The 25041-nt window shown below is 44.1% G+C and overlaps 1 protein-coding gene and 1 non-coding gene across 2 annotated transcripts in view; both read left to right on the top strand.

Annotated features, from left to right (window-relative positions):
* Positions 1 to 25041, top strand: part of TBC1D9 (TBC1 domain family member 9) — a 108213-nt gene that overhangs the window by 64745 nt on the left and 18427 nt on the right. Inside the window, exons 6-13 of the mRNA XM_040626332.1 lie at positions 1209 to 1416; positions 6828 to 7034; positions 7940 to 8110; positions 8856 to 9006; positions 11701 to 11915; positions 14249 to 14366; positions 15678 to 15963; positions 16705 to 16834. Of these exons, the coding sequence (XP_040482266.1) occupies positions 1209 to 1416; positions 6828 to 7034; positions 7940 to 8110; positions 8856 to 9006; positions 11701 to 11915; positions 14249 to 14366; positions 15678 to 15963; positions 16705 to 16834 (1486 nt within the window). The remainder of the gene's footprint in view (positions 1 to 1208; positions 1417 to 6827; positions 7035 to 7939; positions 8111 to 8855; positions 9007 to 11700; positions 11916 to 14248; positions 14367 to 15677; positions 15964 to 16704; positions 16835 to 25041) is intronic.
* Positions 12673 to 12777, top strand: LOC121101908. The gene has a single exon (XR_005833947.1). It is a non-coding gene; the product is annotated as a U6 spliceosomal RNA (small nuclear RNA).

Below are 25041 nucleotides of genomic sequence, written 5' to 3'. Positions count from 1 at the left end.
AAGTGTGAGTATATGCACAGAACTCTCCGGAACTGCAGTGGGGAGCGAGAGAGGGAGAGCGTGTCCAAGGGATGCGCCAGCTCCGTTTTGATTGTGTGGAGCTGGTTGTCAGCAGAGCATCACACAGAAGATCGGCCCCGAGCATAGATGGGATTGGAAATGCCTGCCTACAGCTGGGAATTGGAACGTGACAAGAGATCACTGCGTTAAGCTGTCCGGTGAGGTGTTTCAGTGGACTGGTTGAGGGTGAGTGGTGTTACTGCAGTGGATTGAGTCACAAAGGAAAGGCAAGGAATGGGAATTAGGCAAGTGTAGACTGCTTTTTCAAGAAATTCAGTGGTGAAGGAGGAGGGAGTGCTCTTCTTAGAATGTAAAAGATTTGAATATAGGATAGAAGGGGAAGGGTTTGTGGTGAAGGTAGGTGCGGGGAAGGAGGGGACACAGAGCTAAAGCTGTAAGAAAACCAGTCATTATAGAAGCGACATCCAATAGGGCATGGGAAAAATCGCTTGCATGTGTGTCGATACCTCTCCCTCTGCAATGGAAAGAAAGCAAGGGCAGGTGAGGGTGGAAGCGAATTGGAGGGAAAAGGGAGGGCGTGGGGGGAGCTCCCCTTTGTTCTGGGGAGCCAGAAAGTCGACCACCCAGGGGCCGAGGTGGCACAGAAGCTTGAGAGGAGAGGTTTGAACAGCTGACTTGATAAACAGGAAAAAGGGGGAAAAACAACTGAGCTGAGGTTGGAAACTCTAGTTGTTTCTGTGTTTCAGGCAATTTTGTCGTCTTTTTAGGGCGGACAGTGATAGCCAGTAGATTCATGAGGCTCGTCTGCGTTCTCATTAGATCTTTCTTAAGCGATAAGGCCTCAAAAGTGGCTCTGGAGAAGTGCGAATAATCTCTTTAGAAATTATTGTATTCCTTTAGAAAAAGAGTGGATTTCCTATCCAGACCTGGTTTTCCTAAGATTCTTTAGCATTTATAGTATTGATTGTAAAATGACTGCCCAAGGGGCCTGAGTATATTAAAATAATTAAATTGTGCTTCTGGGTCCTAGGTTAGAGTTCGCTCCAATAGAAAGGGCGAGAAGGTGGGGATGAGTCTGACAGGATGGAGGAGCAGAGAGATGGGCATGGGGACCTCCCCTGCGGCCTCCTTCAGAAGCCATTGAAATGTTGCTCTCGCTGTCAGGTGACTCTGTTATTGCTTTCCAGTGATCTTGATGCCAGGGCAAAGAGTGAGAGATACCGTGCACTTTTCCGGCTGCCCAAAGATGAAAAACTAGACGGCCACACCGACTGTACCCTCTGGACTCCGTTCAACAAAATGCACATTTTGGGGCAGATGTTTGTGTCCACAAATTATATCTGCTTTACCAGCAAGGGCGAGAATCTGTGTAGCCTCATCATCCCACTCCGGGAGGTAGGTGTCAGGTCAAAGTGGATATTCTAAGAGTTTCCTTTGTAATCCTTTTCTATGTGAACCACAGATGTTTTCTTTACCAGCATTGCGTTGGTTTTTAACCATAGGTGAATGTTCATAATTCTTTGGTGGCCCCAGTCACCCCCTTTTGTGTGTTGTCATTGCTCTCAGTGACCTGAAAGAGCTTTCCTTCCTAGAAAAGGCAGCCTAGAGGTTTTTTGGGGTTTTTTAAAGATTTTATTTATTTGAGAGAGAGAGCGAGAGGGAGCATGAGCAGTAGGGAGGAGCAGAGGGAGAGGGAGAAGCAGACTCCCCGCTGAGCCGGGAGCCCGATGCAGGACTCGATCTCAGGACCCCGGGATCATGACCTGAGCTGAATGCAGACACTTAACCAACTGACCCCCCCAGGGGCCTCCCGCCTAGAGTTTTAAAATGGAGATTTTACTATTATTCAGGTGTGGTGAGGCCAACACATCAGGAGGTGGCCGTCCTGGAAAGAGAGCTTGCTCTACTCACCATCCCTCTGGGAGAGGCCATGGGGCACACTGGGGAAGCACCATGGTTGGTCCATAGGCGGAGGGAGTCAGGAAATAGGGGCAAGAGCCTTTATTGTGATTTCCATGGGAAGAAACAGGCAAGGCAAGGTAAGCAGGTTTAGGATGGGCTAGTTGGAATAATTTCAGCAGGGGCATAGGGGCCATCCCTAGCTATCTGGTATCTGGGCTCCCAGGGTGACCAGGGCAAGGATAGTTGACCCTGAGTGTGAGAGCTGGGTTAAAGGAGGTGGAAGCAGTGTGGTGGCCTCTGCATGCTTGGTTTGCACAGGAATGGCCTGCTCCCAGGTGAGTCCTTTATTATCTCTTGGAGTTCGCTAACTCTGGGAGGATGGCCCCTGCCAGGGTCAGCAAGGCCCAGGATATCAAAGCATCAAATACAAAAACTAGAAAATGTAGTTATTACACCTGCTCATGGCCTAAGAGCAGCTTGGTCCCAAGGAAACAGTCTAGATTGTGAATCAGAAAGCCAAGTGTTGGATCTCGTCGGCCAGTTACCAGCAACAGAACCACCGGGGCTGTTGGCCACAGAGGCAGATTCTGGAGCCCGCTCCACATTTTCTGAATCTCTGCAGGTTTTGGAATCTGAATTTTAATAAAGTCCCAGGCTGATTCTCGTGCACCATGAAGACGTTGTTCCTTCTTACTCTGTACGCATTCTACTGTTTCTGGGGAGGAGGTGGCCTCTGCCCTGTTTCCACGGTGCTAGGTGGTTCCAGTACTCCCTCGGAGAACTTGTCTTGACGTTCGGAGTTGAGAAGGAACTCCAGGTTAGGCTCTTGGGGGCTAGAGTCCTACAGTTTCTAGTCCTGGAGACCACTTTCAACCTGCCCTGGTCCTTTTCTAGAAGTTAAGGTGGTTAGAAACTTCGGTTATGTAATTAAGATTGACCCTTTGTTAAGATTCCCTAGAGTAAAGGATTCAAGTATCCCTCTGCCTTTTTTTTCCTTTCTTAAAGAGATATTTATTTAAAGAGATTTTTTCTGTTTTTGCTTGTTTTCTTTTGTTTTAAGAATAACTCACCATTATCACAGAAAATTTGTGAAAGTACAGACAAATAAAAAGAAAACAAAATTCATCCCTACTCCACCAGTCAAAGGTAGCCCCTGTTATTCTGCTGTATGGCTTTCTAGGCTTTTTCTGTACTTGGCTGTGTATATGTCATATATGTTATTTAGATATAAAACATAGGGAATTTTTGTTTTTTGCTTATTTCCCTCAACACTGAATGTATAGTAAACTTGCCCCCATATCATTAAATGTTTTTATAGCATCATTTTTAATGACTGCATATTATTCCGTTAACTGGATGTATAAAATTTATTTGTTCAGTTGCCTGTGCTTGGACTCTTGCATTGTTTCTCGTTTTCTTCCAATTATATATATAATTTTCCTTAAAGTAGGAATTATAAATTCCAAGAAGCCGAATGGGTGGGTCAGAAAGAATCCAAAATGTTAGGTAGTTGACAAATCTAGTTCTGCTTCTTCTAAGATGAGCAAACTGGTATTATAACACTGTGTGAGGTGAAATGTGGCGGGGGTGAATTCTGAGGTGGATAATTCGACAAGTACTTACATTTGGCTCTGGAGTGGATTTCATAACTTTTTCCAGCAAATGTACCTTCTTTGCCTTAGACTGTTACTAAACTTCATTTTCTTCGTTTCTGGTTTTCTTCACCAAGGATGACCCAAAAGGAAGTTACCTGCAAAAGCTAGGGCAAAGGGTTCCAGGATTAAGGATGCGCATTGGTGAATCCGAGGGAGTCCTCACTCTGTTTATCCAAATAGAGATAAGGAAGGAGTGGGGCGGGCTCAAGATGTCTGCTCTCCTGTTCCCCACCTCCTGCTGGCTTCTTCACCCGTCAGTGCAGCATACAGTACAATAGTGAGAGTTCAGGGCAGCTGAGAGAACGGGGATTGATATTCTCAGCCCGTCTTTGGCTTGCTTGTTTTCCCTAACAGCTGGTAGAGCAGAGATCACCCAGTCATATTTCAGGGTAAATTAGAGGAGGAACAACACTGGAGGTAGTAGCCTTGAGAAATAAAGCATGTGATGGTGGGTGGGTGCAACTTTAAAGAGGGCAGCCGTGCCCCTCCTTTAACCTGATGAATCTCCAGAGTACTGAACAATAGATCCCTAATCCCAACTAATGGAAGAAGCAAAGGACTCAGTGTAATTTTTACAACCTTTACGTTATCTTAATGACAGAAAAGTGATGGGGTGGCCCCTCTCCTCCCCCCTCCCTTTGTCCCTCCCCCCATACATGGGATCTGTCTGAGCGGAGGGGGTCTGTCCGTGAACTGGGTACCTTTTAGAACTGACTTAAGCTGACTGTTGGGCAGCAGCCTCCCTGGGAACATCCTACGTGAAGCGGCCACTTTAGGACTATATAAACTAGGAATTGTTGTTTCATTTAATTTTTTATAAATAAGCTAAAATATGGACTGGAGATGGTTAATGTATATTCCACAGACAGACTTAAGGTGGATCAAATAGGCACAGGATCATATGTTACTACAGATTTTGAAGAAATTCCTGAGGCAGCAAAGCAGGGAGATGAAGTGAACCGATCGGGTTTTTCATTAGAGATTCCAGATGAAGTCTCTCTTTTTTAATCGCAAATTACCTTGCAGATATTACATGTTAAACATCAAGCTTTGACTAAATTCCCATCTATTTTTATAACCCAAGTTGGTAATGAAACGTGTCTCATTAAACTAGAATACTCGTATGTAGCTGTTGCCCTTTGCTCGCGTCACAAAACTTATGGGATCGGATCCTACCAGAAATAATTTGTCAGCAAAAAAATATTTTGTGGTCCATGTGAGCATTTATGTTCTATGTGGGAGCTTTCTGGTTGTTTCGGTATTCGTAATCTAGCTAAAGGACTTTCCACTTTGACCTCATCAAGTCCACATGGCTATCTGGGTTTTAGATGAGGAACTTGAACCTTATGTCCCCTTGGCATTTGTCATTTAGTGTGAGACAGCTGGTGACCAAAAGAATCAGAAAAAATTATTGTGAGAAAAGGGGTTTTTATAGGTCTTTTTTTTTTTTTTTACGATTTTATTTATTTATTTGACAGAGAGACAGGGAGAGAGGGAACACAAGCAGGGGGAGTGGGAGAGGGAGAAGCAGGCTTCCCGCTGAGCAGGGAGCCCGATGCGGGGCTCGATCCCAGGACTCTGGGATCATGACTCGAGCCAACGGCAACCCCTTAACCGACTGAGCCACCCAGGCACCCCTATAGATCTTTTAAAAATAGGTACTGTTTAGTACATTTTAAGTACCATGGGAAAATCCTCTTCATGATAAAGAAATTTTTTTCCTATTTCTCCAGCTTGTTTGCATTAGGAAAAATGTGCACCTCCAAGTACCTCAGGGGATTCCTTTAAAAGTATATAAATATACCTGGTAGCTTAGTCAGTTAAGCGTCTGACTCTTGGTTTCAGCTCAGGTCATGGTTTTGGGGTCGTGGGATCGAGCCCCATGTCTCAGGCTCTGTGCTCAGCGTGGAGTCTCCCTCAGACTCTCTCCCCCTCTCCCTACCACTCACTCTCCCTCCCTCTCTCAAATAAATAAATTTTTTTTAATTAAAAAATATATAAATACATATCTAACTGTATGTGTTGCTAAAATCTGAGAGTAGAAGTCAGGTCCTGCAGTCTTCCCTCTGTGGATCCCAGTTGTCCCCATGTTGTACTTAGGGCCATTCAACTTTTCAGGCAACTCCAACAGGTTTCTTAGCTGTGAAGGGGAAAAAGCTTTTCAAATTCTGCTTTGGGGACAATGTATTTCACATGAAAATGTTGATGAGGAGGTTAAAGTTGAACCTGTCTAGACAGCTTACCAGGTGGAAATGAAGAGGGGAGGAGAAACTGAACTTGAAGGATATAGTCAGAGCTGCTGCAAATAAACCATTTATCTAGGGCTTGCCTTGAGATTTTTTTTCCTACTGTGCTAAAGAAAAATATTTTTATGCACTTACCCTAGCTTCCAGTTGATGAAAATCCTATTATAAAGACCCAAATGTATGTCTTCAGTTCAGAGCTGAAACAGATGTCCTTTCCTGCTCGTCTCCTCACGTGGTAGAGCTACTTCACCACACGCATGCGCACAGCCTCGCGCACGCACGGTCAGCCCGTGCAGTGCGGTTGCGATTAAGCTGTTTACATCGTGTCTGTTCGGAATTGAGCCTTTAAAATGTTCAGGTAGTAAGAGGAGGGTTGCAAGCCCTGGAATTCGAATGAGATGTTTGAAAGACTGGTGCGGTTTTGGAAACCATCCCAACGTTAAGCCTGGTAAAAAGGCACCGGTATCACAGGTTGTTTCTGTCTCTTAGGGATGACGCAGCAGCGAGGAGTCCTCTCCTTTAGGACTCCTTGAAATTTTAATGAAAACCAGGGAGTTTTTTCACAAGTTTTCTAAACTGTGGCCCCGTTGACATTGTGGGCCAGACTTGGTTGGGGGCCAGCTGTCCTGTGCACGGTGGGCTGTTGAGCGGCATCCCCGGCCTCCGCCTACTGGATGCCTGGTACCCTTCACTCCTGGCAACCGGAAATGCCGCTAGGTGTTGCCGGATGACTCTGCGGGAGCAAAATCACTCCCAGTGTAGAACTGCTGATTTAGAAAGACCAGCACGATGAGTCCAGCTTCTGATACGAGCTCCAGTTTGAGTTGTTAGGAGCTATTTTTTTTTTATTGGAACAGAGTCAGAGAATCTCATTTTTGCCTCAGTAGAATATGGGTGGTTCCTACAGAATGTAAAAGTGTTGCATTCCTTGTTTGGTGCTACTCGGAGGCTGCTGTTGGGTCATCCCTGGAAAGTAATGTTCTTTGTTTCCTGTTTCTTTCAGGTGACAATTGTGGAAAAGGCAGATAGCTCCAGCGTACTCCCTAGTCCTTTATCCATCAGCACCAGGAACAGGATGACCTTCCTATTTGCCAATTTGAAAGATAGAGACTTTCTAGTGCAGAGGATCTCGGATTTCCTGCAACAGACGACCTCCAAGATATACTCGGACAAAGAGTTTGCAGGCAGCTACAACAGTTCAGATGATGAGGTCTGTGGGATTCGCCTGTGGGTCTATGCATTCATCCTATTTACTCTGCCCAAGTGGTACCCTCCCTGTCCATTTTGTTTGATCCTCAAGCTATGCTAAGATAAGGCAGCTACCCTGATGCCCAGAGCAATATCTCAGCAATAGCTCATTTAAATCTCATGGAGTTTGTCTTTGGGATCACAGAGCTGGACAGAACCCTGTAGATCATCTGGCCTAACCTTCTTATTTTGTAGTTGAAAAACTTATTAAGTAATTGGTCCTGTTTACGCAACAAGGGACTCTGGTCCGTATATTGACATTGTTGGGAATGTACAGAGGTCACTAAATAAACTCTGGAATCTGAAATGCAACATCATGATGATGACTTTATTATGATAAAATACATACTGTGTCCCTTTTTAATTAGGCCCTGGGCTGACATCCAGGGAAAGTGGAGCCCAGGAAGATAGGTGAGCAGCTCAAGTGACAGAGCAATTACTGGCAGGTGAAATGTATTGTAAAGATGATGACCTCACAAGGAACATGCCTGCTCCGTCCACCTGGTCCAAGCTCACGGGGGCATCAGAAGCCAGAGCGGGCATGGGGAGGCAGTCCCATAAGAGTTGATTCAGCCATGTCATGCTTTGCACGCATGCCAACCAGAACCTAGCAGCCAACCAGTTTGCTGCAAAAATGCATCTAAAATAAGAGGAAACCTGTTTTGAGCATCGAAGCTTCATGGTCTATGACCCACACACCTGTTTAATCTCCACCAAGCGCTGGCTTGCTGCCGTCCTCCTGTTTTCACATAGCAAGAAACATGTTGGCAACCATGACATAGCTATTGGTGTCTGTACAGAGGACACTGAAGAAGTGGATTCTACAGCCCACACTCTTTCAACATCTGTTCCTCTCTGCGTCGGCAGGTGTATTCTCGGCCCAGCAGCCTCGTCTCCTCCAGCCCCCAGAGAAGCACGAGCTCCGATGCTGATGGAGAGCGCCAATTTAACCTGAACGGGAACAGCGTTCCCACAGCCACCCAGACCCTGATGACCATGTACCGACGGCGGTCTCCGGAGGAATTCAACCCCAAGTTGGTGGGTGCCTCCTGCTTGTGCCTGAAGCTTTCCATGTTAGAACAATAGCACTTAAAAATATTTTTTAATCAAAGTAAACTCATAAGTATCCATGTAAATAAATACCTTCCTGTAAGCAAAGCAGATTTTTATCTAAATCTCTCATTAAATTTTAGAATGGCTTTTTCACGGAAGGAGATGAGTTATAAAGTACGGGTGACATTTTTTTGTCTTGAGTTTTTTTTTTTCTTCTTTTTTTTTAAAGATTTTATTCATTTGAGAGAGAGAGCAAGGGAGAGAGAGCTGGCGGGGAGGCAGAGGGAGAGGGAGATGCAGACTCCCCACTGAGTAGGGAACCCGATGCGGGGCTCGATGAAAGGACTTTTGTCTTGTTTTTAACTGTTGTTTAAGTCAGCCAACAAGTACATAATTTCTCAGCCCACATTTAAAAATTATCAACTCATTTTCACTTGGAGGTGTGGACATAAAGCCATAAATATAATTTGCATTCTGCTGACCTGTTTCAGGTAAGTGGAATTCTGATTCTGGTCCAGAAAGCTTCAAAGCAGAACCACAGGCTTCAAATTAGGTTCCGGTATCAAATGAGGGAAGGACTCTAGAAAATCTGAGTTCTTTGTTCGTCAGAGTTCTGTCCAGAACATAACCACTCCATTCACTAGGGGAGATATTCTGACTTTCCATTCAACCTCTCCTTGCCATCCTTGAAGTGCTTTGGGACATAATAATGTTTCATTATCTGTTTCAGGCCAAAGAATTTTTGAAGGAGCAAGCTTGGAAGATTCACTTTGCTGAGTATGGGCAAGGGATCTGCATGTACCGCACAGAAAAAACACGGGAGCTGGTGTTGAAGGGCATCCCAGAGAGCATGCGGGGGGAGCTCTGGCTGCTGCTGTCAGGTATGACCGGGCTTGGGCTGGGGGCCCTGGCCCCGGAGTGTGCAGGACCTCAGCGCTCCCTTTCCGCCTTCCATCATGCATCTGGGCTCTTTCAAATATGCAGCCCTCCAGTTCAGCACTAAATTGCCTTTCCTCCCTAGAGTGTTGAAGTCCCTCAGTGAAAACACAGAACACATATACAAGTGTCCAGATATTGAAGCCACCATCCCTCAAGTCTGCATAACCTCTTCCATCCCTTCACTAACACTACTTAGGAGAAAAGAGAACCAAAGGGANNNAGCGTAATTCTTTGTGATTTGGGGAGTTTTTTTGCCTTCTCCTGGCTGTGCCCAGTGATGAGAATACATGTCATTGAGAATGCTTAAGTGTGGCACATGCTGGGAGTCATTGAGACACAGGGAGGGAGGAATGAGAAAGCCTCGTCCTTGGTTTTTGCCACCGCCTGGATTTTCTGGTTATCACGTGGAAATGGGAAGGAGAGGCCAGAATGTGCACTAGAACTAAAGGCCTAGATCACACTAACACCCCAAGCTGGAGTGCCAGGAAGGACAGAAGGGGGTGTGTCAAGGACCGGTGGGAAAGATGTGCCCACCTTCACTGGTCCACAGCCAGGCTCATGCCCCAACAGAGCCCTGTGGGGTCACCTTTGAGTCTTGCTGGAGACCAGAGGCTCTTCAGGCTAGGTCCATCATGCCTTCCTCCCAGCCTAAAGTGTCCAGTGTATCCCAGGGGTCTTTTCCGTCGTGAACATCAGGGCAATTTTTGGTGTCACCAGTCTTTATAAATCAGTTGCTGTACCTGGTTAGAGGCCTGAAATGTAATCATCTTAGATAAGCTTATTTGAATATTTTTATTTGAACCTAAGATGGTCCAACCCAAGTGCTGTTACTAAAACCTTTTATTTTAAAAATGACATTAAAATTAAAAGAATAGTGGCCACACTTACAGGAAAACCTTTTAAAAACAGCCAAACAAACTCATATCTCTTTCTAAAAGTAGATATAAATGATAATTGCCCGTAATGAGATGTATTAACATCTCAGCAGTTGGGGGATAGAATCCTGAAAAATAATTGGCTTTATGTGATTTATGTAAAACTAGCTTGTTCTATCCTCATTTACGTGGCTTATTTTCCTTAAGTAGACCAGCCTTAACTCCTCATTTAGAAATCCAAATTTGAGTCAAATGATCTCTGATTACAAATCCAGCCCAAGAAGAGCCTTACTGTCCCGTCTTCTGTCTTCCTTGTGTCTGGAGAACTAGTCACCTTGACAAACTGACTCAGGACACTGATACAGCAAATGAAAAATGTTATTTTCAACCTCATTCAAATTAGAAGTTATTTACAGGCTCTTTGGCTGAAAATGAGATTCAAAGTGAGAGCCAAGGAATAGGACACAATAGTACACAGCACTGTTGCAGAGACACACTTAGAGTTGGACGCCATATTTTCTTTAACGGTGATGGACGATGTGAGGCCACGGGGTGGAGAGGCCCTCAGCTCATATTTCCACCCAGCTCACTGGGGGTAGGATACATGTGGTAGGATGCAAGCCAGCTCACCTATGGAGAGAGCCCCACTCCTTATAGAGGAGCCCTGCCTGGGTCCCGCCCTGCTCCCCATGACTCTCAGAGCCACTGTACCAGGCCCTGGCTCGGTGTACGCAGTGAAGTGACCTGCAGGCCAGATGGTAAGATAGCTTTGCAAATCTCCCTTGAGAACAAAGCAAAAGCCAGTGTTAAGTTGCTGTCAACCAGACTTCCTTTTCCAGGGTGAGTGTGAGTGGGAAGGCTGTCTCTTCTGGGTGACTATCATTGACACAGTCCAGGCCAGCCCAGGGGTTCTAATTTCTAATCAGTGAAATACAGATCAGTTTATCCTGTCATTTAGTATGTGTGTGTGGGGGGGGGGTAGTATGTATAGTATGTATATATATGTGTGTGTGTGTTTTATATATGTATATGTCTATGTATGTATAGATATTTATAATTACACGTTATATTTAATTAGATTTAGATATTTTCATACAGGCTTTTCTGTCTTCAAGAATCTTAAACTGCAAATATCTTAAACCAGTGATTCTCAACCCATTTCCCCATCCTCATCCCCACCACCTGAGGACTCCAGAGCGGTGCTCACTGTGAGGAATGCCCACACCACCCACTGCAATCCTAAAAACCCTTGCCTACATTTGAACACCTGCTCCTACCCTGCAGTATGGCCGTTCGAGCTCTTCAAAGCTTATGCGTTAGCAAGCCGTTTTTAAACTTGTTAAGGGAGACAGAACTTTCTCGTCTGAGTGAAATCTTAAGGAAAACCCCAATAAAATACCGGCAGACCTGCTATGGTGGAGGGAGGGATGAGACGGGGGAGCTTTGGCTCCCTCTTATTCCTTCCTCTTCTTGCCCCAGTAGTGCCCCAGAATCATCTGAGGAAGTTCTGCGGAACACAGATTTTTAGCTTGCAAACCTCTGATTTGGCTTACGATGAAGTTGAAAGAAGGATTCAGGCCGCAAGTAAATTTATTAGTCTGGCCGCAGTTGCAACAGCCCCCCTCACCTGTGGGCTGTCATTATGTTGCAAGTGTCCTTTGCGTGGTAAGGAACGCGAAGAGGTTCACCGGGTAAGCTGTGTTTGCAGACCGAGGGCAGGGCCCGCCCTTTCGGATGGTGTATCTGCTGGGTATCTCCTAGGTGCCATCAACGAGAAGGCCACGCATCCCGGGTACTACGAAGATCTAGTGGAGAAGTCCATGGGGAAGTATAATCTCGCCACAGAAGAGATTGAGAGGGATTTACACCGCTCCCTTCCAGAACACCCAGCTTTCCAGAACGAAATGGGCATTGCTGCTCTAAGGAGAGTCTTAACAGCTTATGCTTTTCGAAATCCTAACATAGGATATTGCCAGGTAAATGACAGAGGTGGTTTTTATTATTATTATTGTTTATAAACCAGTAAGTCAGTAAGAAGAATAAAGAAGAATGGTTAACAGAACCATCCCTGCATTTAAGTTTCTTGACCTTGGCACTACAGACGTTGTGGACTGGATAATGCTTTGTTCGGGATTGTCTCATGCTTTGTAGGATGTTTAATAACATTCCTGTTTAATAACACATTTAATAACACCTCTCCCCGAAATGCCAGTGGAACTGCCTAGTTGTGACAGCCAGACTGTCTTTAGACATTGCCAGATAGCCCCTAGGGAACAACTCTCCCTGGATTGGTACTACAGCACTGAGCAGAGGAGCTGGGAGACAAAATGCCCTTTCTGGATCCGGCACCTCATACCTAGGTGACCTTCAGGTCGCTTCTGATTACTCTCTGAGCTACCCCTCATCCCTCCCTGAGGTAAAAGAGAGCGGGTCTGAGCCCCAGGCCTGTAATTCTGGATTCTGAGTCCCATAATGCTCCTACTTTGCACCTTAAGTAAGAACATACTTGAGAACATAACTTTTATATCTTATGATTATATTTTAATACCCAGGAAAATAAATGCTTAATCCAGTACTCAAAAAACGTTGCCCCCCTACCAACTAAAATTACCCCTTGTACTGGTACATCTAGCCCAATTTGGAAAGCGCCAAGATCACGTGACTCTAGACTTAAAGGCCACATATTCAGAGAGGCCTTCTCTGACCGCCCAGCTAAAAGCCGAAGCAGGCTTGTGCTCGCTTTGGCAGCACTACACTAAAATTGGAACGATCCAGAGAAGATTAGCATGACCCCTGCTCAAGGATGACACGCAAATATGTGCAACATTCCATATTTTTGTGGGCGATATTGACTTCCAGTACTGGAATCAGCAAGTGATGGGAATAGAAGACACAGCATAAGAATGTGGTCAGCGATACTGTAATAGCGACGTATCAGTGTGTCTGTCGGGACGGACGGGTAGCTACACTGGCGATGAATGTAGCTCATGTATAAACTTGGGTCAACTATATTCCAAAAAAATGTGAAAAGAAATCACAGCAGAATACAACTTTTAATATATTGACAAATACCTCAAACATCCCCCAAATCCAGAAAGATGGCATAATATATTTTTTACTAAATGACCGCTTAACGCAAAAATGGATAGATAGAGGGAAAGGTAGGTAGGTAGGCAGATAGATAAACACTAAAGCAGGCTTAATTCCTCTACACACACAGTACGGGTCTTCCTGTACCACTGTATTTTACCTTTTTGATAGCCCTTAAGTACACCCCCAAATTGATTAATTAACCTTTCCATCTAATAAATCCTGCGAGACTCGTCACCACTGTACTCCCCCACTTCCTCTCGCCCAGTACTTAGTCCAGAGCCTGTTACAAACTTACCTTGACTGAATGACTAAGGAGCTAACCGTGACTTTGATCGTGTACTAGAATCAGCAGGTTAATTCTCAAGTGGAATTTTAATAATGATTTCACTTGGGAAAATATTACAACTTACAAGAAAAAGCCTATTAGACCAAAATTCCTTTCTTTGGTATGTATGTTGTAGAAGTCGGAGGAGCAGTTACTGGTTTGTAAAATATCAGAAGAAGTACAGGAGTTAGTTGGCCTCTACAATTACAGAATTCGTTTTTATCTTTTGATCTTTCTCTTTTTAATTAAGAGGACTATTAAAGTACTTTGAGCCTTGAGTGGTTATGAGCTATGTGGTAATATCTTTTAATAAAGTAGGTTACTTTAGAATTTAAATCACTGTTGCTTATCTCTACCATCCTTATCCAGATGGAAATAGTGGGTGAGGTTTCCAAATTTGAAAGGTTTTATTGTTCTCAGAGGAGAGCCTCAGGCCATGTGTACTGGGTTATAGAAACCATTATGGAAGATTAAAAAGGAAATATTTACCTTGTGAATTAAGGATTAGAAACACTGAGATTTTAGCAGGTTAAAAGCTTTGTCAAAGAGCCTTGGGGCAAAGGTTTTGAGTGAGGGCCTGCCTGCGTACAGGGGCTCAGTCCTTAGTGAGTACTGGTGTTCCTGAATGCCCTTAGCAGTTCCAGGCTCAAGGACTCAAGGTTTGTACATTTTTAAAGGGTTCTAAGTAATAAAAACAAAACAAAACTTAGAAGAATATGTATGTGGAGCTTGCAGAGCCTAGAGATACTTATTACCTGCCCTTCTGGTGAAAAAGTTTGCTGACCCTGTGAGACTAACTCAGTAATTTTTTAGGTCCACAAACTTTCTTATGTTAACCTGTGTTTGATGCACTTGAAATATATTTGATGACACCCTTTTTCATTCCTTGAGGCCATGAATATTGTCACATCCGTGCTGCTGCTTTATGCCAAAGAGGAGGAAGCTTTCTGGCTGCTAGTGGCTCTGTGCGAGCGCATGCTTCCTGATTACTACAACACCAGAGTTGTTGGTATGTGGGGATGGAGTTAACATGTTAACCCGTGGCTCATCGCGAAGGTGTTCCTAGAGCCAGGGTGCTGGCTAGAACACCATTTCCAGGCACCATTAGCCAAAAGAGTTTCAGACTATTCCAGTTTCCCAAAATGGGAATGAGAGGGCTTGAATTAATATGGATTGTACTCAAAGGAGCCCCATGGAGCTTAAGAGAATATACGCGTTTCACTGTTAGAGAAATTATTATAGAAAACACTCGATGTCGCTGTCACTCTGTGGCATGTGGGAACTGCACCAAACATGTTGACCATCAATCAGATTTGACAAAAAAAGTTTTCATGAAGCGGATGGACTCTATGGACAGCAGAAGTATGCAAAAAAAAAAAAAAAGCATCTAAAAATTTATCCAAAACTAAGTTTCTATAGTATTTTTCAGAACTGATTTCATTGCAAGGAAACAATGACTATAAGCCTTTAAACAAATTACTGTTCTTACTCCTTATAATCCTCTCAAGTATTAGACACTGATTTTAGCAGGACAAGCTTTTTGTTGCTAGTGGTAAAATGTATGCTTTATGCTTCCCTCTTGTGCTTTTCATATCTAAACCTTTTCACACTAATTTGATTCATTGGAATACTTCTCTGGAAATGTCAGTAAGTTGATCATGAGAATGTATGTACAACTGGAATGCTTTTTTTTTTTTTTTTTAGATTTTTTTTCTTTTTTAAGTAATCTCTACACTCAACATGGCCTTGGAACTTAACTCTCTAAGACCAGCAGTCTCATGCTGACTTGCCACTAAGCCAGCCAGGTACCCCTGGAATGCTTTTAAGTTTAAAAAAGACACATTAAAAACAAAACAAAACAAAACAAAACAAAACAAAAAAACCTCACCTCATATATGGGGACTATGCATCCAGAAAAGTGACTTGTTTTTTAAATAAGTTTGCCAAGAAATGGAGCTACTGAGATATATCTTTCATGCCTAACCAAACAATTACATATCAGGAAAACTTTCTAAACTGACCTTTCCAACAACCCTTATGGTTGTGTTATTGCTCTTTTGTGGTAGGGAACCAGACCAGGAAAGCTCCGGAAAGAGAAGAAGCACCCAGAACTAATCTGCTGACTGAGCAGTGTTGACACCTTGGTCTAGTAACACAGTAACTAGTAACATGGTAGCAGCAGAACAGTTAGAGAAAGGAGCCCAGTTGTCTCAGCAGCAGTTGCGAGCTAGATTATCTTAGCCGAGCCGATTGGTGGGGTCCCTCAGGAAGAAGGTGCGGTGGGTTCACCTGTGGCCTTTTGTGCCCACCCCTGCTGCAGGCGCACTGGTGGACCAGGGTGTCTTCGAGGAGCTAGCACGGGACTACGTGCCCCAGCTGTACGACTGCATGCAGGACCTGGGCGTGATTTCCACCATCTCCCTGTCTTGGTTCCTCACGCTGTTCCTCAGCGTGATGCCGTTTGAGAGTGCAGTTGTGGTCGTGGACTGTTTCTTCTATGAAGGAATCAAGGTGATATTCCAGTTGGCCCTGGCTGTGCTGGATGCAAACGTGGACAAACTGTTGAGCTGTAAGGACGACGGGGAGGCCATGACTGTTTTGGGAAGGTAACGGGCGAAGCCTCGCTTTGTTGTTGTTGTTATTGTTACTGTTTTTAAAGATTTTATTTATGTGAGAGAGAGAGTGCGCACACGCAAGCAGAGGGAGGAGGAGGGGGAGAGGACAAGCAGACTCCACGCGGAGCCTCAGCGCTTGATCTCATGACCCTGAGGTCATGACCTGAGCCAAAATCATGAGTCAGACGCTTAGCCGACTGAGCCATCCAGGTGCCCCCTAAGCCTCACTTTGTAAACCGCCTCTGGCTTCTTCTCTGAACTTGCCTTCTATCTTCCTCCTTGGTTTCATGAGTCTTAATTGGCTTGGTGGTAATCATAATGCCCACTTTTGTCTGTGGCTGAGGATTTATTTTAATAAGCTGCCTCTTTAGAAGGAGAATTTCATTCTGTTCTTAGGAAATTCTAGGCTTTTTTTAAAATGGCAGCGTTTGCAGGGGCGCGTGGGTGGCTCAGCCATTAAGCATCTGCCTTCAGCTCAGGTCATGATCCCAGGGTCCTGGGATCAAGCCCCGCATCAGGCTCCCTGCTCAGCGGGGAGCCTGCTTCTCCCTCTCCCACTCCCCCTGCTTGTGTTCCTTCTCTTGCTGTCTCTTTCTCTATCAGGTAAATAAATAAAATCTTTAAAAAAATAAAATAAAATAAAATGCAGCGTTTGCAGAACATGGGTAGAGAACCGTAATGGGAGAATTCCAAATTAGCCTCCCGTGACTTCTGATTCATTTCTTTGTCCAGGTATTTAGACAGTGTGACCAATAAAGACAGCACACTGCCTCCCATCCCTCACCTCCACTCCCTGCTCAGTGATGACGTGGAGCCCTACCCTGAGGTAGACATCTTCAGACTCATCAGAACGTCTTATGAGGTGGGTCTCATTTCCTGCCCGAGTGTTACCAGTGCTCTGAGAGCGCGGCACCTGCTTCCATTGCTAACTACGGGTATACCTGCTTCCTTTCACCTTCGGAGAACTAATTGTCAAAGCAAACAGCTGCCTAGCTGCCTTCCAGCTGACAGCTTTGAGCTCCAGGGATGGGAACAGAGTGGGGCCTAGGACTCCCGTGGGGTCTCAGGCCATAGCGCAAATGGCATGACAAGCTCTGACCCTCTGGTGCTTTCTTTACCATGCCCACCCTGAAGCTGGACCAAGTAGCAGCTCACATTCAACTCTGGGTGTATTAAGGAGGGGCTGTCAAGAGCAGGCCTGGTGAGGCTGACCTGTATGCATCAATCCACTTCCTGTCTCATGCCAAGTACTTGGGTCTTCCCTGAAGGAAACAAGCCAATTCTCTTTAGTCCAGGACACGTGGAATAGTGTATACCATCCTCGAGAAGACCCAGAGTCCTCGTATTTCTCTAAATTTGCTTGGCGTAGGTGGGGGAAGAAGCCTTCCGGTCCACAGTGACCCTGGATCTCGTCCTGAGTCTCAGAGTAGAACTAATGAGCTTCTAGAGGTGAAGGAGCCAGTGTTATGCACTCAGGGGCATTTGGTGGTTTGTGGAGCCTCAGGGACTCAAGTGTGCATAATACCTAATGGTTTCTTCATTTCCTGATCCTTGACTCTGAAAACTTTTTATAGAAATGATCAGTAAGAAAGAACGTGAATACTCTGCTGAGCACAGTACCCCTGACAGATGTGTGCGGGTTGTAGGACTGTGACTGTCCGCATGCCAACTAGGAACAGCCTGGATTAATGGTGAGGGACAAGCTGAGGTCAGAAGAAACCTCTCTTAAAGTGAATAAAAAACTTGGTGCTTTAAAAAATATTGGTATAGATCCAGAAGCCTTTTCAGAAATTTGTGTCCTTTCACTCATAAAGGGGGCAAGACTGTTCATTTATTATTTTTAAAAATTTTCATTGACACTCAGTACATACTGAAAACAAAACATTTTTTGTATCTTTTAAAAAATCATAAAAGTAATGCATGTTTATTTTTTAAAATGTAGAAACTATGGAAAAATATGAGGAAAAAATAGTCTATAAACTGTATTTACCATATTTTCCCTCAAGTATGTTTTTATATTTGCAAAATACACTTAAAAAGATAAGTCTCTACTAAAAAGTGCCTTGCAAATCCTATTTTTCACTTAAAATATACAACGAGCACTCTAATGTATTAAATACTGTTTAAAGCCATAATTTTTTCTTTTTTTTAAATTTAAATTCAATTACATATAGTGTATCGTTAGTTTCAGAGGTAGAGTTCAGTGATTTATCAGTTCTTTATAACACCCAGTGTTCATTACATCACGTGCTCTCCTTAATGTCCATCGGCCTGTTGTCCCCTCCCCCAACCCACCTTCCCTCCAACAACCCTCAGTTTGTTTCCTGTGATTAAGAGTCTCTTGTGGCTTGTCTCTGATTTCGTTTTGTTTTACTTTTTCTTCTCTTCCCCTGTGATCCTCTGTTTTCTTAAATTCCACATATCAGTGAGATCATATAATAATTGTCTTTCTGTGATTGACTCATTTCACTAAGCATAATACCTCTAGAGTCCCATCCACATCATTGCAAATGGCAAGATTTCATTTTTTTGATGGCTGAGTAGTATTCCATGGTATATATACACCACATCTTCTTTATCTATTCATCTGTCAATGGACATCTGGGCTCTTTCCATAGTTTGTAAAGCCATAATTTTAATAGATTATTAATATTCTGCCTTAATGAAGTTCCAGAATTTATTTAACTGGTCACTTTTGTTGGACATTTATTTTGATTACTTCCAAATTTTCAGTATTTTACAGCAAACTTATATGGTATGATTATATATATATATATTCTATATTCTATGATAAACTAGTATGCCAGTATCACATCTCTGATTATTTTCTTAGAGTCCATTCTAAGGAATAGATCTATAGGAATAGATCAAAAAGTATGAATTATTTCCAAGCTCTTAGCACATGCTGTCCAATTTTCATAAAGATTGTCCTAATGTATATTTCCACCAGTGGAGGTTAAGGATGGCTATTTCACATCAGTCTCTCCAAAACTGGTTATTATCATAATTCAGTAAAGAAACATCATTGCCTCAGGACTTTTGGATAGCAGTCTGTTGGAAATTTTGGATGATTATTTTTCCAGAAAAAGAGCCCATGTGATTAAAGGCAATAGTTATTATTATAGCGGTGGGTGCTTTTTCCTAAAGTCATCCCCTGAAACCTTTGTTGTTAAGAGAATTCTGGACCAAAGTCATAAAGCTTAGTATGTGGAAACACAGCTTTATTCTTGACAGCAGATAAGCTAACGACATGCTGAGGCAGCACTTGAGCTATTTTTAATGGGAAAGAGAAGAGAATGGAGGCAAGACCAAGGGCTGGTTTCCTGTCCGGCTGATCCCCTGTGGTGGCCCTTTGGCTGTCAAGCATCCTATCGCAGGATACAGCAGCGGTTTCCTTCCTCTGCCTGGATAGACGACCCCTTGTATTGATACCGATGTGATGCCTGCATCACCTGGTCTTCGATGCATGACTGGTTTTTTCTTGTCTCTACTTCGTGTCACCACACTGCTCATCGGTTTCCAGTGGCTCCCCAGTGCCTTACAGTTCAGCCTAGAGGGACCACCACAAACCCTTGCTTTTCTCTTTTTTCCCTCCTAACCATTAGATTGATAGTTCTCAGTCTCGCTTGTGCATTAAAATCACTTACTTTTTTTTCCAAAGTCAGCCTTTTAAAAATGTGAATTCCCAGGTTCCATTCCAGACCAATTAAATCTGTATCTTTGGCATGAGGCCTAAGAAATAAGTATTTTTTAGAAGTTCCCCTGATGGTCCCAGTGCCTGGTGAGGGTTGAGAATCCCTGCCCTAGATGCAGAATGGGGCCACTAGTCGCAGAGGCTGGTTATAACCTGGTTTGAACTAAGGCATGACACCGGTTTTCTGAGGCATGCAACACATTTATTTCTGTGCCAGGAAGATAGAAAAGTAGGAAAAACACTGGAAGTACATTCAGCTTTGAGGTCTTGTCAAGGACTCCCCAGGTGGCTGGAGGTAGGTTAGCTATCGATCAGATTTCTCCTGATGAGATGATAACTTTATTCATAAATGCCTCATGGAGAAATTCTTGCTCATTTTAAGTTCTCCTAAGACCCTACTGGAAGGAATTGTACAGACCATTTGAAAGACAGTATTCTCTTTTGTGGGCCGGGGGGGGGGGTGCTCTGCAATTTTGCAGAATTATGCAGAAGTGCAAGACAAAGCCCCAGCCTTCGGGTTTGATCCATAGACCAAGGTGAGACCCTCCTCAGAAGCACAAGGGCACAAGAAGAACCTTACAGCACGCACATGGCCACTGTGCAGTTTCTTCGTGTTCAAGACAACCCAACCCAGTGGGTTGAATCTGAGAAAAGTAGGGGAAGGATGTGGCTTATAAAACACAGGGAGGAGTTTGTGCAGGACAAGCAGTTAGGAAAGTTCCAGATAATGTGTCGAGCTTATTAATGAGGACCACAGAAGTTACCGCTCACTGAGAGCCTACCTTGTGTGGGCAGGGTGCTTCACAGATAGCCCCACCAGGTAAATATTAACCCATTTTTAAGGTGAACACGTAAGTTGAGAGAGGTTGAGCTAGTTTTTCCAGGCCACACAGCTAGAAAGCTCTCTAGCATTAAAGCTAGAGCCAGTGGGATTTGTCTGGATAGAACGGAGATGGAATTGTACATGTACATATGGACATGAGATCAGTTGGTCCAGGAGAGGCTGGCTAGTGGGGGTCTTGAAGCCACTGATTTATTTGCAAGGCACTCAACAGCCCTTTGGAAGCTGAGGGGAGTTTTTCTTCAAGGACATTATTTCTGCTCCCCGTGCAATAAATTGGAGTGGGGAGAGCTGAAGGAATAGACTGGCAAAGAAGATACTACAGTTGTGTCAGTGGGGGAAGACCCCAGAGATACAAGAAACACTGTTTGTCTACCCATTTATTGAAAAAAAATCTTCATTTAAGATGTTGTAAGTGCCTGTCTTATGGCAGGCATCATGCTCGGTCCTGGGGATACCTTATCAACACCTCATGTGAATATTTTTCTTTCTCGTTCTTTAATGTATAGAGGTTTTCCAGCACAGTAGAAATCCAAAGGATGACCTGATGCATTTCCATAACCCATCACACAGTCCAACAGTTACCAACATTTTTCTGATCTCTTTCATCTAAGTCACTTTTTTTTTTTCCTGGAGTATTTTCAAGCAACCTCTAGACAGCATATTATTTCACTTGTAAACCCTTCATTATGTATCTCTAACAGGAGGGCATTTGGGGCTTGACATTTTTTGCTAATGCATAGCTTTGATTTCCAAGTTAATTCTTAAAAGGCTACTCATCCCTCAAAAGAGAAATGTAGACCTCTAAATTAGTTATCACCAGTTGTTAGTGGAACCTGAGTTACAACATTGGTACATTCTGCCTGATCTTTAGATATGTGCTTTGTCCCTCCCCCTTTTGCCAACATTACTAGGAGTAATAACAGCCACCCTGTAATAGTTGCTTTGCCTGTGTAGCACATAAACTTCTTACCCAACCCAAAGAAGTAGGGATAATTTTCCCTATTTTGCTGATAAGGAAACTGAGGGTCATTGGTTTTCGTGAAACTTCTGTGGAATGTGAGATTTGCATCCATATCTGACTGTGAAACTGTACCCTGTCTATAATACCCAGCTGTCAAAAGCATGTCTCCTTTATAGAGGCCAGACTTTACATTAACAGAGTTATGGGGGTTTGGGTTTGTTTTTGTTTTTGTTTTTGTTTTGTTTTGTTTTGTTTTGTTTTTTAGAGGGGGAGAGGGGGTGTGGGATTGAGGGAGAGGAAGAGAGCGAATCTGAAGCAGGCCCCATGCCCAGCGCAGAGCCCCGTGCAGGGGCTCCATCTCACGACCCTGAGATCATGACCTGAGCCTAAATCAAGAGTCAGACACTTAACTGACTGAGCCCCCCGGGGGCCCCAACGGTGTATTTTCAGAGAAGGTGCTCAAGAGCAGGTGGCAAGTTCACATGACTGTGCCCGCAAGGCAGACACCAAGTGGGCAGGGGGTGAAGGAGTGGGGAAAAGTGGCCTTGGGGTACTAGGTGGTAAAGGCCTGCTTGGTGGTGGGCCAGTCTGTCTGCCACTGGAGATGAGGAACCACTGTTTCCAGAACCTATGATTTTTCAAGAGAACTTGGAGGTCATGATTTTATTTGAATTGGCCTAACTTTCAAAATACTCTCTGGGCCAAACGGTACGTGCCACGGTCTTTCTAGCCTATTGGCTGCCTCTTTGTAATTTCTACAACTTTTAAAATAAATTGTAGGTAAATATATAACGATACAGGGCATTGTGCTTTGACTTTTCCATGCCCTATCAGAATCAGTGATCCAAAGACTGAGAGTTGGGTTGTATTTTTATGCTCCTTTTACAGATAACAGAACTCAGAGAGGTTAGGTAGCTTGTCCGAGGTTTCCCGGTATGTTGGAGCTGAGATTCAGACCCTAGGTCTGTTTGTCTCTACTGCTACTCGTCTTTTCTTACGTTGTAAATAGCATGTTCAAGCTAGCTAATAATCGGTTCACATGGGCTATTTTACATTGAAGCTGATTCAAGTGTTTTTTGTAAGCCTTCTTCTTGTGTGACAATGGCTTTTCTAGCCCTTTCTGCTAGGCAAAAATCTTGAAAGAGTTAGTACCTTGAGGAGAGCAACTTTGGTGGTAAATTAAGGGCCTGCTTTCTGACCCGGAGTTATGAAGGTGTTGCATGGATGTGAGTATTGTCATGAGTTGAGAGTTCTTTAAAGATCGGAGGACCCTAGAGAGACAACCCATTTGGGAAACGTAAGAGACTCCATGCGACTCCAACAAACAGAGTCCACACTGACTTCATATCCTGATTCCTTCTTATCTTCTTCCTCCTCATCCTTCTCTTTCCTCCACCTGAAGACCGCCACCCCACCCAACACACACGTGTACAGGACAGACAGATGCCACCACTGCAGAAGGCGGCAGGGGACAGTTCGGGGGAAGTACTCCGTCAGCTGTTCGAGAATCTATCACCCATGCCTTGGTTCCAGCCTCCTACAACTTCACAGCTTTTCTAAGTCCAGAGGCTCACATCCCGTCTGTTGCTCCTCCCACCCCCGGCCACTCTTCCAAGGCAAAGCCTCACTCACCCAGGCACTTGGAGATTTCGGGCCAAAGAAAGGACCCTCAGGTGCGAATGGTGTTTAGTCCTCTGGCTAACAGGGGTGAGCCCCATTCTGCATCCCAGCGAAATAAGTACCCCACAAATTCAGAAACATTTAAGAGTCAGGGCTCCATCTCACGACTCTGAAATCATGACCTGAGCCTAACTAAATCAAGAGTCAGACACTTAACCAACTGAGCCACCCAGGGGCCCCAACAGTGTATTTTAAAGAAGATGCTCTCTCGCTGACAAATAAATAAATAAAATCTTAAAAAAAAATTGAATGGGAGAAGAGATGTAAAGGGGATGGATAATTCTGTTTATTATTTAAGGAAGAGTAGATTTTAGAATAATAATTTTAGGCTCCTTCACCCCCATCACTAAATTCTATTTGTTAGAAAAAGAATTGTTGTTACATTAGTGAATTGGTTCTTTTCATGGGACTGAAATGTGCAGTGCCTGGGAGAGAGGATTACACCCGGGCCCTTGTTTCGGGTAATGGGAAATGTTGGCTCCAGGATGGACTGAGCCACCTTTTATTTGCCCCATTTTTAGCATTTCATTCTGTCAGAGCCCGTGCAAAAGGTGGGAGAGAAAGGGGGAGAAGGGGAGAGAGAGAGAGGGACCCAGTCATTCTCATTGCTCATTTTCCTTTAGACATCCTCCGGAAATAGCCAGTCAGGAACTTGGACTCGGTGGTTTCCTTTTAGGTTGGGACTGTTTGCTTCAGATGGAAGCCTCATTGTATTTCCATTGCGTTCTGTCTGTGGCCAGTGCCAGGGAGAGGGTCCTGCCTAGCAAACAGCAGGATCCTTTTCTACCTGAGAAACAACTAGATCTAGTTAATTAAATATAAATATACAGGGGCCTTTGAAGGTCAGGCTTCGGGGGAAATAATTCTTTCTTTAGCAATCTGCAAAGCTTATCAAGCCAGTGTTTAATATTAGTACTATTATCAGTAGTTTTTTAAATTTATTTTTATTTCATTTTTTAAGATTTTATTTATTTATCTGTGAGAGTGAGAACATGAGCAGGGTGAGGAGCAGAGGGAAAGGGAGAAGCAGGCTCCCCCTAGAGCAAGGAGCCTGATGCGGGATTCGATCCCAGGACCCTGGGATCATGACCTGAGCGGAATGCAGACACTGAACCGACTGAGCCACCCAGGCGCCCCTGTTATTGATACTTTATATTAATATATCTATCTCTAACAGCAGTTGTACAGGGACAGTTTTGGGGTCTCATTTTACAGAGAAACTGAGGTTCAAAGGACGCGACTAAATTGTGCAGTCACAACAGCTAATCAGTCAAAGAACATGAATTTGAATCAGATTTTGTGTAGCTCCAAAAATCTATGTTCTGACGTACACAGAGACAGGGAGGAACTTACTGTCGGATGGAATGGTAGGTGGCGGAGGTACGGAGCTGGGCTCCGGGCCTCCAACTTGGAGCGCCGCCCCTGTGGAACTCTGGGTCACTGTGAACCTTGGTTTTCCCATCTGTGGAATGGAAGTAACAGTACCAACTGACAAGGTTATGGTGAGGGGCCCACAACGTGGCCCGTAGTGGCCCTGCCAGTTGTAGGTGCGATAAAACTTCGTTTCCTTCTGTCTCACAGCTAATGCTTTCTCGTTGTTAATCAAAGGCACACTATGGCCCAGTGTGAAGTAATCCCGGTTCCGTCGTTAGCATGTACTTTTCAGTGAATACTTCGCCAGCTCTGTGGACTCGAGCAAGTTAATAGTTTTTGTTCAACTTCTGATGGCTTGTCTCTGAAATGGGGAGAAGGAAAGCCCTTTCCTCCTGGTATTATCATGGGGATTCAGTGTACTCAGCAAATATTTGTTGAACACTTATTAAATCAGCACGGTTCCCCACGCCGGTGGACACAGCCTCTGTTCTCATTTAGTAAGGGGGGGGGGTAGGT

Source organism: Ursus maritimus, unplaced genomic scaffold (genome assembly GCF_017311325.1).
Source record: "Ursus maritimus isolate PB19 unplaced genomic scaffold, ASM1731132v1 scaffold_11, whole genome shotgun sequence".
Taxonomy (NCBI): domain Eukaryota; kingdom Metazoa; phylum Chordata; class Mammalia; order Carnivora; family Ursidae; genus Ursus; species Ursus maritimus.
Note: the sequence above shows the minus strand (reverse complement) of the source record. Positions and strands in the feature narration are given on the sequence as shown.